Below are 12,823 nucleotides of genomic sequence, written 5' to 3' on the forward strand. Positions count from 1 at the left end.
GGGCGGCAGCATGGTGGAGAAGCGCGGCCCGCTGCAGAGGGACGGCGTGTACCGCTGGTTCTCCGAGCTGCCGTCGCCGCAGCGCGTGGAGTTCCTGTGCGGCCTGCTGGACCTGTGCATCCCGCTGGAGCTGCGCTTCCTCGGCTCGTGCCTGGAGGACCTGGCGCGCAAGGACTACCACTCTCTGCGCGACTCGGAGATCAAGGCCAACAACCCGGGAAGCGCGGCCCGCTGCAGAGGGACGGCGTGTACCGCTGGTTCTCCGAGCTGCCGTCGCCGCAGCGCGTGGAGTTCCTGTGCGGCCTGCTGGACCTGTGCATCCCGCTGGAGCTGCGCTTCCTCGGCTCGTGCCTGGAGGACCTGGCGCGCAAGGACTACCACTCTCTGCGCGACTCGGAGATCAAGGCCAACAACCCGGCCGACCTGGGCAGCCTCACCAACCTGACGGACGAGGTGGTGCGCAGCAAGCTGCTGGTGTCGCTGGCGCTGCTGGGCTCGGAGCAGCGCGAGGCGGCGGGCGTCCTGTACCGCACGCTCACGCACACCGACTCCATCATCCACAACTACGGACTGCAGCTCAACGAGGGCCGCACGGGCGATGAGTTCCTGCTGCTGTTCACCATGGCGTCCAACCACCCGGCCTTCAGCTTCCACCAGAAGCAGGTGCTGCGCCAGGAGCTCACGCAGATCCAGAGCAGCCTGAGCGGCGGCGGCGGCGGCGGCGGCGGCGGGGGGCCCGGGGGCAAGAGCGGGAGCTCCCGCAGACCCGGGGCAGCCTGGGCGGCGGCGGCGGCGGCGGCGGCGGGGGGCCCGGGGGCAAGAGCGCACCGGCGCCGGGCGGTGCGGTGCTCACCTGCCCGGCCTGCCACAAGGTGAGCGCGCGCCCGCGACGCGATGGCGGGACCCGGTAGAGGACCGGTGGGGACCTGGGGGGTATCCGATGGGGGACCTGGTGGAAGGACCCGGTGGGGAACCTGGTGGGCATCCGGTAGGGGACCGGTGGAGGGATCTGATGTGGATCTGGTGGGGACCCAGTAGGGGACCTGTGGGGATCCGATGGGGGACCTGGTGGAGGACCTGGTGGGGATCCGGTAGGGGACCGGTGAGGGGATCTGATGTGGATCTGGTGGGGACCCAGTAGGGGACCCGGTGGGGAGGCCTGGTAGGGATTCGGTAGGGGACCGGTGGGGGACTCTGGCCCGCGTCACTTCGTTCGCGGTCCCTTTGTGCGTCCTGGGTCGGATCCGACGCCGGAGACGCGACAAGGCCTTTGTCCTGTCAATCTGGCTCTTAGTGACAGATGACAGTCCAGCCCTGCGTCGCCTTGCTCTTGCCAGTCTGGCGTTTATACCTGGGAGGCGCTTCTGAGAAGGCGCTAGAACCTGGGCCCAGGTCGGCCCTGGCCCTGTCTGCCCCGTACAGGTGTCTTTCGGTGCGTGCGCGCTTGCTTGTCGTGGCGGGTCCGCGGGCGCGCGTGTGCATGCCAGGAGTGCTGTGTGCGCGGACGTGTGTACGCGTGTGCCGCCGTGCAGGCTGTGCATGCTGCCGAGGGCATCCATGCTGCGGAGTGCATCCAGGCCGCTGCCGCCCTCGCAGGTGATCGCCAGGGGAGCAGCCCAGCTCACCGGGATGGCATGACTTAGGGATGACCGCTCACCTTTGGGGCCGGAAGGGCAGCGCGGTCAGCAGCTCAGAAACGCGAACTTTTGTCGGAGTGTTTGAGTGCTCAACCCAAGGCCTTTGGGCCTTGCAGAGCTTTTAACAGCCCTGGAGCCCAGGACGACGTTGGCTGTGAGAAAAAAGGCGGCTTGGCTTGAGTGGGTGTTGAGGGCTCCAGGAAACCCTGGGCAGGTGGACTGCAGCCCCTGTCCTGCAGCCTGGGCCCTCCTGTCCTGCCCGCCCAGGCAGTGCCTTTGAGTTCTGACTTTGCTACCACTTGGCCTGGCGGTGCTGGTTGGCACGTACTCGTTGCTTTTACTTTTCTTTGAGACTTCGGTTGTGGCTTCTCCTTTTTAATGTCTTCCTCTAAGAAGTGGTTGTGGGGTGCGGGTTGGTTTCTATGGTGCCTTATCTTTTTGGTGACATTTTGCTTCTGAGACTGCGGCTTTCCTCTCTGCATGTGCAGCTCCCACCTCCCTTCCCTGTTGCGCTAGGCAGGCGTCAACAGGAAGAGCTGGGAGCAAGAAGACCGCTGTGTGCTGGGCAGCCCCGACGCCAGCACACTGTCACCTGTCTGGAGTCTAGGTGGCCGTGGTCCCCTCCCCTGCGGTTAGCCTGTCCGAGTCCGAGCTTGTTTCTCCCCTCACCCCTGCTGTAGCAGGACCGCTTTTCAAGGGAGCTCTCGTGGGTTCAGGGGTGCTGCTTTATGCAGAAGGTGGTGACTGACTTTGGTAGGACAGTGAATTCAGAGTAGAAGCACCTTGGGTTTTCCCATCCACCCAGTGCTGGAGAAGGAGCCTAGAGGGCTGTGCCAGCTGGGCAGGTGTTCTGCCACTGCCCCTACCATCCCCTGCCACCCCCAGCACACTGTTCCTGTAAGAGCCTGTGCCAGGCAGAAGTGTGCTGCTTGGGAGTTGATGGGGTAATCTAGTGTCCAGGCAGCACCAGTCAGCACCTGTGTGACCTGGTCTTCAGGGTCTGTGCAGTGGAACGCTGGGCTGCAGGTCTCCAGGGGTGAAAAGGATGAGCCGGCAGCTGCATCAGTGTGGCTTCCCACGCTGCTTTCTCCCCCCCCCCCTCCCCCCGTCTTTTTGAGACAGGGTCTCCCTGTAGCTCCAGCTGTCTTGGATTCACCATGGAGACCAGGCTGGCTTCGAACTCGCAGAGATCTGCTTGCCTCTGCCTCCCAAGTGCTGGGATTAAAGGTGTGAGCCACCGTGCCCGGCTGCCATGCTGGCTTTTTAAACACATTGTAGAAGTGTGTCCCTTGTCTGCCCTAAACATTTGTGCCTTGCCATGAACTTTGCAGCGTTTGCAGTTTTGAGTCATCAGTGGACCTGCAACTCTTGGGGTCACTTTTGGAGGGGGTGCTGCTGCTTGACCCTGGTAATGCATGCTCTTGTTGAGCAGTGCAGCCTGGGCCTCGGCTGCCCATGTCCAAACCGACTGGATTTCACTGGCAAAGGGACTTCAGCTCACCTAGCTACTCTGAAATTGACGTTCCATGGTGTGCTTAGAAGGGACCCCGGTGGAGTCCAGCCTGAGTGCCTGCTTAGCTGTGGTGGAGACCTGTGGTGGCTGTGCCAGGAGAGGCAGACTCTGAACAGCCTTTCTAAGCTGTTGCTCCTGGTCTCAACGTGAAACTGTGTTTCTCTCGGAATGAAGATGGGGGTTGCTTTTAGACATCTTTGTCCAGTTTAAATTTTTAGTTCTTTTAACTGTGCTTTCTGAAGAACTCTATTTTTGGTCACTTCTCTAAACCTTCACTTTAAAACATTTTTAAAAATGATATATATATGAGTGTATTGCCTGCATGAGTGTAAGTGGACCCATGGTAGTTCCCACAGAGGTCAGAAGAGGGCGTTGGATTCCTTTGGAGCTGGAGTTACAGTTGTTAGCCACCATGTGGGTGCTGGGAATCAAACCCTGGTCCTCTGCAAGAGCAGCTGGTACTCTTAGCCACTGAGCCATTTCTCCAGCACACTTTTTTTTTTTTTTTAATTTAAAAATTCTATTGTTGCCTGGCGTGGTGGTGCATACTTTTAATCCCAGCACTCCGGAAGCAGAGGCAGGTGAATCTTTGTGTGTTTGAGGCCAGCCTGGTCTCCACAGTGAATCCAGGCTAACTGGGGCTACAGGGAGACCCCTGTCTCCTGAGGCAAAAATAAATAAATAAATAAATAAATAATAAGTAAACAAATATAAAAATGCTATTGTGTGAGGAATTCTAAAAGTTTAAAAGTGCTGGGTTCAGTTTGTTTGAGACAAGGTCTCACTGCCCAAGCTTCCTTCCTTTCTTAGAAGTTGCTATTCTCCTGTCTCAGCCTCATGGGTGCTGGTGTGACAGGTGTGGGAGTATTAAATAGGCGTGGTTTACAGCAGAAGGAAGCTTCATTATATTTAGCAACTGATAGGAGGAAGACAGGTTGCAGGGCCTAGGCTTACTGTCCCTTAGATGCTCAGGTGAGGACAGGGGCCTGGACCCACCCCTGCCTGACTGTTTTATTTAAATAGAAAGCCATGGCTTAGGGAACAGTTCAACCCCAGACCTTTGGCTAGGCGTGGGGTGTGGGCCTGTGTGGGGTGCTAGCACTCAGGAGACCGAGGCAAGAGGACCTGGAATTCAAGGCCAGGCTGGGCAGACCTTTGTACACTGTATCAGTGGTGGGGGCTGGTTCAGGGGAGTACTTACTCTGAGTTGTGCTGGTCAGGGTGTTACACAGTCACAGCCATTGTCTCTGCCGAACTTGAGATCACCTGCCCTGCCCTTAAAGACATGGGTCCTCTTGCCCCCACACAGTCATCCATGGTCCACCCTGTCTCCATGGATTTGTCTTTTCTGTTCATATCATGTAAACGGAAACACACAGAGTTGCCCTTTTGTGCCGGGCTCTTTAACTTGGCATATTTTTAAGGGTCCTCTTGTGAGCATGTGCACAGCAGTTTGCTCATTTTTATGGCTGAGTAATAGTCATTCATCACCTGGCTGGACCACAGTTTGTTTATCTCAGGTGGTTTGGATTGATGCTTAGCTGAGATTGCTCCTGGTGGTAAACTCCTGACTGCCCAGCATTCAATACACGGTCCTTGGACACTGTGAGTGCTTGGCTGTCCCAAGGGACCTTATTCTCAGGACAGGCTCCCGCCTGGCACTCAGGACAGGCTTCCGCCTGGCAGACTAGCACTCTGCAGTAGACGGTGGGCAGATGTCTTGTGGGTTGTTCCTGCCACAGGTGTACAGCCAGGTGTTCGTGGCCTGTGTTCTAGAAGCTGGAACTTTTTCCAAGGGGTGACTTTTCTTTTTCTTTTTTTTTTTTTTTTGTCTTTTGAGACAGGGTCTCCCTGTAGCCCCAGCTGTCCTGGAACTCACTATGTAGACCAGGCTGGCCTGGAACTCACAAGAGATCCACCTGCCTCTGCCTCCCGAGTGCTGGGACTAAAGGCCTGCGTCACCATATCCAGCTGGGGGCGACTTTTCTTGGTGCTTTGAAGTGATGTGCTGGGTGTGTTGAGGCTCTAGGCTTTGGATGTGTCCCCTGGTGCCGTTCAGGAGCTGTCCAGCACAGTGGTGACCACGTGTGCCCTAGGGTGAGCCCAAGGAAACTGAAGTCACACCAGCTGTGGGAGTAGACCTGCTAGGGATCTCGCCCAAGGTAAGTGAGGACTTGCCTTGGCTTCTTGTCTATGGTGAGCCCTCCCAAGTCACTGCAGTGCAGAGGTCAGGCTTTGGGGAAGCTTGTCCTGTAGACGGCCTCGCTTCATCTCTCCTTTAACCCTTTAACCCCAGCCCTTGCTCTGTGGAAAGCCACCAGCAACTCACAGAAGGCAGAGCAGACACGGCCTGCAGCAGCTCGAATGTAGACCTGGCTTTAGGAGGTGCTGGGACGGAGGGTGCTGTTTGTATTTGTCCCAGGGCAACTGGACCTCTGCTCCTGGACCTGGGTCCCTGCAGGGGACTTGTCCGTGCATGCTGTGTTTCTGTCAGGTGAGAGCACCCCAACATAGCTAAGCGACCACTCTGGCTCTAAGGTGTGAGGTGGTGTCCCTGCCTTTTTGGTGACATACCTGCTGATCACTGGCGGATGCTGCAGCAGGCCTTGCAGTTGTAGCCTGAGTGTTGCTAGAGAATGCAAAGCCAGCTGGGTGGCACTTTAATGGCTGTCTTTGCCCTCAAGTTTTGCTGAGGCTGCTGACTTCACATTGGCCAGCCGTGCGCCTCGCTCACAGTGTGAACCCCATCATGTGCTGTGTGCTGTAGCATCATGCTGCTGAACCTGGACACTTGGTGGCCTCGTGTGTACAGGTATCGAATGACCAGGTCAGACAGCACTGTGTCCTGCTGCTGTTTCTGAAGCTGCATCCTGCCCTTTCTGCCTCAGCATTGCCTTTGTGTTGGGAGATGTGCGGAATGTCTAGCCCGTGTGCTAGAAGGTGCCCTGCAGCTGTGCTGTGTGCTGGCTGGATGGCTGCTGGCTCCTTAGAGACTGGGTAGATCACAGTAAATTTTCTGTTTGCTTTTGAGAGAGTGTCTCCCTGTAACCCCATCTGACCTGGAACTCACTGCATAGGCCAGGCTGACCTCATTCTCACAGACATCCATCTGCCTCTGCCTCCTGGGATTAAAGGTGTATGCCACGCCCCGCTTACAGTAAATTTTTCTAAGTTATTTTTGCCTGGGAAAAAGTTTGTATGTTAGGCCACCCCCTCCCTTAGCAAAGTGAGACTGCAGAAGAGCCTTCCCCCTCTGAGAACTTGAGCTGGTGTCCATCTGGGGTGAAGGCAGGCGTAAGGTTGCTGCAGGCTGACTTGAGACCTTAGCGTTTCTTCTGTGCTTCAGAGCCAGTGTTAGCAAGGCCGCGGGTGGTTCGGTGTAGAAGAAGGCACATTGTAGAGACATGGCCTGCTGAAAGCAAGAGATGCCTATTAACTGTCACACTGGGGCAGGAGGCGTGCCATGAGTTTGAGGCTAACCTGTGCTACATAGTGAGTTCTTGTCTCAAAGCAAGTAAAGAGATCATCAAGAACTAACAAAGCATATGTTGTTGTGGGTTGGAAGGCCTGAAGTTGTTCAAAGTGAGGCCAAGACAGGCCAAACGTTGCCTTGCAGGTTGATCTAACACCCTGCAAAGTACATGGCCAGAGTGTGGAGGAGCCGGGGCTGGCCAGCTCCCTCTCCCTCTCCACATGCTTCTTGGCCCCCAGTGTGAAGGTTCAGGCCTGTAGGAGTCCCTGGTGTTTGAAGATTTTTCCAGCCTGTCCTGGCCTGGCCTTGATGTCCCTGTCTCCTCTGCCTGGGACACATCTCTGTTCTGGTCTTAGCCTGTCTCCTCAGGGAGACAGGGTCAGATGTCTGAACTTTGCCACTTCCTGTCTCCCTCCCCCTCATCAACCTTTGACTTCACTGTTTCTCAGTGGCCCGTGAGCAAGCTCATTGGCCTTTTAACCAAGGCTGGCCATGTCGCCATCCTTTGGAGGCTCCGTGAAGTTGGCCTCTTTCCTCTGGACACTGCTGTGTTCATCTGGATGTGTTCATACACCCTGTACCAGGTGTGAACCGGGGCAGGTCTTCCTGCTGCCCTCCTGTGCTGTTCAGTCACGCTGCCTCCTCCCTCCCTCTGGCATCTCATTTCTTCAGCAACAGGGTTTTTATTGCTGAGAATTTAGTTGTTTCTTTTATTTAATATTTTATTTTATTTTACGTGTATGAGTGTATTGCCTGCACGTATATGAGTGCACCCCATCATGCAATGCCACAGAGGTCAGAAGAGGGCTTCAGATTCCCCTAGAACTGGAGTAAAGGACGGTTCGTAGCCTCCATGTGGGTGCTGGGAAATGAACCCGGGTCCTCCGCAAGAGCAGTCAGTGCTCTTAACTGCTGAGCCAACTCTCCAGCCCTCAGAACATCTTAATCATCTTTATACCCCCTTCCCCATTGGTCCCCTCGCCCCCCCACTGGAGTTCATACATTCTGTCGTTTGTGTTAAGGCCTCGCATGTCAAGTTAGTGTCCCCAGATATCCATCAGTGCAAGTTCATCCACTGGAATCTAGAGTCCCGTCCCTTTAAGATCATATCCGGAATCTGTCCCTTTAAGATCAGCCCTTCCTCACCCAGCAGTAATCAGCTGCCAGTAATTCTTCGTCTAAGACTGAGGCCTGCTGTCCATTTCCAGTTCTGTGCTGGGTTTTTTCTGCCTCAGTTTGCATGGGTCTTCTGCATGCTGACACCATCGCTATAGGTTCGAATGAGAAGGGTCCCAGGAGTCTGTAGGACTATTCCGTATGGTCCTGCACCTCCTCCCTGGCTCTTACGATCTTTCCGCCCCCTCTTCCACAGTGGTCCCTGAGCCCTGGGTGGGGGGATTCAGTAGAGGAGTCCTGTCAGGGACCCACACTCTGCAGACTCTTACTCTGCGTTTGGCCATTTGTGGCCTTTTGTGTTCCTGGCCGTCTGTTGCATGAGGGAGCTTCGTTGATGAGAACTGAGGGATGTGCTAGTGTTCTCGTCACCCCTTGTTTATCTTCTGTGAGCTTAGTGTAGAAGTTGCATTGTAGATGTGAAGGAAAGTTTTTCAAAATTTGTGTTTGTTTGTTTTTTTGTTTTTTCAGTCTTTGAGACAGGGTCTCCCTGTAGCCCCAGCTGGTCTGGAACTTGCTATGTAGACCAGACTGGCCTCAAATTCACAGAGATCCGCCTGCTCTGTCTCCTGAGTGCTGGGATTAAAAGTGTGCTACCACGTCCGGCTATTAAAAAAAATTTATTTTTATTTCATGTGTATGAGTGTATTGGCTGCATATATAAGTGCACCTGTGTTGTGCAATGCCCAGGGAGGTCAGAAGAGGGCGTTGAATCCCCTGGGACTGGAGTTACAGATGATTGTTAGCTGCCGTGTGGGTGCTGGGATTCAAACCCATGTGCTCTGCATGAGCAGCCAGTATTCTTAACCACCGAGCCATCTTTCCAGCCCCCAAATTAAGCAAAGTTTTAAAAGCCGGGTGTGGTAGCAGCGCTTTGGAGGCAGAGGTAGTCAGGTCTCTGTTAAATGGAGGCGAGCTGGAGATACAGAGAGATGCTTCCTGAAAACAAAGAAAACACAAAGGTTGTAAGGATGTTGTATAACCAGAGGCGATCAGCTGAAATGACACAAAATGGTCCTGGATGAAAAGGCCCCACCCCAGGGATAGTGGGGAGGGACAAGTGGGTGTTTTAGAAGCCAGGTTGTGCTGCCTTCCTCTCCCTGGGGTGGACCACTTTAGTTTTTCATTAAAGGTGCTTGTCGTGAACCTGACATCCAGCATTCTAGAGGTGGACACAAGGGCTGCACGAGAAAGACTGTGCCTCAAAAACCAAAAGATGGGGCTGGAGAGGTGGCTCAGCGGTCAAGAGGACTGGCTGCTCTTGGAGAGGACCTGGGTTCTATTCTCAGCACCCACATGGTCGCTAACAACCATCCATAACTTCAGTTCCAGGGGATCTGATTTCCTCTTCTGACTTCTGTGGGCACTGCACAACATGGGTGCGCTACATACATGCAGGCAAAAACATTCATGTGCATAAAATTTAAAAAAAAAAAAAACAACAAAACGCAGGTTTTGCCTTCTCCCCACCTAGTCCTCTTTGTCGGTATCAGTTCTTTCTAGAACTTTGAAGAGAGGCTGTATTTGTAAACACAGATGTTTCCTCTACAGGACATCGATCCCTGGCCTCTTCCTGGCCGTCTTGTCAGCATTAGTCCTGTGGCCTCAGTGTGGGTGTGACTGAACAGGGCCTGTGGATGGCCCTCTGTTCACCTTGCTCTTGTACACCCGGCCGTACCCTACCTGCCACGAGCACACCGCACCTCCCTGGTGACATGTTTTGCTGAGCACTTGCAGGTTCCTGCAGGGTAGAGGTCTGGACATCTGGAGGTGGAGGGGTAGAGTGTTCCGAGCTCTTGTCCTGCCTTTTGTCAAGATGTGTCGTTTAAAACTCTGCATCCAGGGGCTGGAGAGATGGCTCAGGGTTAAGAGCACTTGCTGCTCTTGCAGAGAGGCAGCTTCCAGCACCCACATGGGAGCTCACAATCATCTGTAACTCCAGTTCCATGGATCTGATGCCTTCTTCTAGCCTCCACAGGAACTGCATACACACGGTTCACATACATGCAGGCAAACACTTATATACATTAAAAAAAAATTTAAAAGGGGCTGTTGAGATAGCTTACTTCTTGCAGAAGACCCAGGCTCGAATCCCAGCACCCACATGGCAGCTAACAACTGTCCATAACTCCAGTTCCAGGGGATCCGACTGCCTCTCTGACTTCCAAGGGTATTGCATGACACGGGTGCACTTACCTACGTGCAGGCAATACACACATACGCATAAAATAATAAATAAAATAAAATAAAAATTTAAAAGCAGAAAACAAATAGCCAGCTGTAGTGGTGCATGCCTTTAATTCCAGCACTTGGGAGGCAGAAGCAGGCAGATTTCTGTGAGTTCAAGGCCAGTCTGGTCTACATACTGAATTCTAGGCCAACTGGGAAGACCCTGTCTAAAAAAAAAAAATCTGACATTCTGAGATTCAGAGAGGAGGAAGATCCCATTCAGTCCTTTCCAGGCGCTGTACAGTTTTCTGGTAACCACTTGACTGATTGCTGATAAGCCCCCGTGTCTCCTGCTTGTCCCCAGCAGGTCATGGGCCTTTGTGTTGTGGAGTCTGTTCTTTGGAGGCCATCATCTCTAGGAGAGGTGTTACCTTCCAGTTGTCTTTGACTTTCCGTACAGCTTTGTGTGTTGTCATGCATGACTTGTGGGTTTTATGGCCTAAGTAGAAATTCATTGCAGATCACACGCATTGTAGATGGTATATACATACGTGACTCATGCATGTTGGTCATGATGTGCCATGCATGATGAAGATACTCCCCTGCATCTTCTGGCCAGAGCTGGTGTAGTCCCTTGTCTACTGAATTGACCCATCTGGAATCAATTTGGGTGAAGCACAAGGCTGCTTGATGCTTCCCAGATGCCAGCCTGCGTGCCGCAGTGCTGCCTGCCCACGACCCTCCAGTGCAGCCGCTCGCCCACGACCCTCCAGTGCAGCTGCTCTTGCCGCTCAGTAGCTGTTAGGTTTTTTTTTAAATCATTATTTTTAAAAACTTTTTAATAACTACATGATTAGAAGAAGCATTTCACTACAGCTTTAACATACTCAGTAACACACTCCAGAGCAAGAGTACATCTCTTTCACAAGTGGGTGAAGTTTCTAGGTTCACAGTTGAATTAATACAGTTATGCAATATTGAACTCAGTATAAGCCCCTGGAGAGAGAGGCCTGCGGGTCGGAGAGCACTGTTAGATTTTTAATCCGTTGATTACCTTGGGTTGGAGGCTCACTCTAGCCCAGGCTGGCCTGAAACTCTGAATCCACCTACCTCAGCCTCCCGAGATGTCTCTCCCTGGGTGAACTCTTCCTCCTGGCCCTTCCTTCCTTGCCTAGGGGATGAAGGCTTTCTGGTTTTGGTTGTGAACAAACATGGCTGCTGAGCGTCTCCCCATGTGCTGACTGGTAGGGTGGGGTGTGGCTGGCTGGGCTGTGGTTAGTGCTGTGACGCCGCTGCTTGTTTTTCTTGCTGCCCTGTGCTTTGGTTGTGTGGCGTTCGGACCACTCTCTTTTTTTCTTTTTCTGCGTACATAACTTGGGTGTTTTTGCTCTCCGTTTTGCCAGTCTCATTGATAAACCCCCAGATCTTATGTGCCCAACCAGACCTGGAGCTCCATGTGGAGGGTACCAGGTCACTCAGCCTGTGCCAAGGTGAGCTGATATCTGACCTGCTCTGCTCTGGCCCCATGCTGGAGATCCAGGCCCTCTGTGTCACACGTCTTACTTTACTGACACTGCCCAGTCAGTGCCCCTGCCTGTGTCCACCCTTCTACCCGACTTCCCACAATACTTGCCTGGGGACAGAGGCATGGCAAATGTGTGTGTATGTGGTGCGTTGGGGACATGGATGGTACACGGGCACATGGTACACACTGGGATGTGTGTCTATGGCACATATATGGCGCATTGGGGACGTGGATGGTGCACAGGGGCACATGCCACATGGTTCACCCTGGAGGTGTCTATGGCACATATGGTGCATTTCTTGGCAAGCTCATGCCATTGTTCAATCTGGACAAGAAACAACTTTAAAGCTGCTTGATTTTATTTTATTATTTATTTTGTCTTTTTGAGACGGGTCTCCCCGTGGTCTCAGTTGACCTGGAATTCACTGTGTAGACCAGGCTGGCCTTGAACTCACAGAGATCTGCCTACCTCTGCCTCCTGAGGATTGGGATCAAAGGCATGTGTCACCATACCCAGCTTTGATTTTATTTTTGATTAAATCAGAACGTTTGCTGCCTTAACTCTGCTTAGAGACCACAGTGGTGTGCCCAGCTTGTAACCTTGCCCCAGGGCTGGTTTCTAGCAGAGGGTACCCTGATGTATCTACAGTCTTGAGAAGGTGCCGTGGGTGCCCCGCCTGGCACACTGCTCAGCATGGCATGCCTGTCTCCGTATATCCGTTTGTACTGAGGTTCCTCTTGTTCCGTAGACTCCCTGGACGGGAGCCTCTGCACGTGCGGCTGCCCCGGTGTCCACTTCGTGACTCACACATGTATCTTTGCATGGCATTCTTAGAGACTCTGCCCTGTATGATCACAGATGTCCTTGCATTTCTGTCTTCAGATTTACTCCCTGGAGCAAAGATGGCATTGCCAGCATCCCTGCACTGCTGGCTCCAAGGAGCAGCCAGTGGGAGGAGGGGCCGGTGCTTGTGGCCAGCTTGTGGTGCAGGCATTTCCCCAACACGTCTTGGTGGCCATGGCCGAGTCTGTTTTTCTCTCTTGTGTGTTGTGGGCTGTTCCTGGCGGATTCACCCTCTGCTCCTTTGGCTTTGTCTTTCACAAAGCTGCTGCCGGAAGAAAGCTGCAAGCTGTGGCATGGTGCTTGGCTTTATGCCTTCGGCTCTTCCAGCACTTGGGACCCTTAGGGTCTGAACAAGTGTGCTGAGCGGAGAGGACACAGAGGTGTGGGACACGTGGCTCTGCTGCTCTGTGGCGCTCCAGGGCCCTGAGTCATCCTTGCAGAGTAACGTTAGTCCAGTCCAGAGAGAGGCTTGTGTGTGTTGTGTTCTTTT

At 53.6% G+C, this 12,823-nt stretch overlaps 1 protein-coding gene across 2 annotated transcripts in view; it reads left to right on the plus strand.

The window, feature by feature from the left end:
• Nucleotides 1-6: 6 nt before the first annotated feature.
• The window catches only part of Zcchc14 (zinc finger CCHC-type containing 14), a 54,856-nt gene continuing 42,039 nt past the window's right edge, over nt 7-12,823 (plus strand). The window contains exons 1-3 of one of the 2 annotated variants that reach the window (XM_029567109.1): nt 7-205; nt 406-703; nt 781-872. In XM_029567109.1, the coding sequence (XP_029422969.1) occupies nt 11-205; nt 406-703; nt 781-872 (585 nt within the window). In that variant the 5' untranslated portion in view covers nt 7-10. Of the gene's footprint in view, nt 206-257; nt 704-780; nt 873-12,823 lie in introns of both variants that reach the window. The other variant, XM_029567110.1, reaches the window with a different exon arrangement.

The sequence above is a fragment of the Nannospalax galili genome, unplaced genomic scaffold (assembly GCF_000622305.1).
Source record: "Nannospalax galili isolate Female #2095 unplaced genomic scaffold, S.galili_v1.0 scaffold459, whole genome shotgun sequence".
In the NCBI taxonomy this organism is placed as follows: Eukaryota; Metazoa; Chordata; class Mammalia; order Rodentia; family Spalacidae; genus Nannospalax; species Nannospalax galili.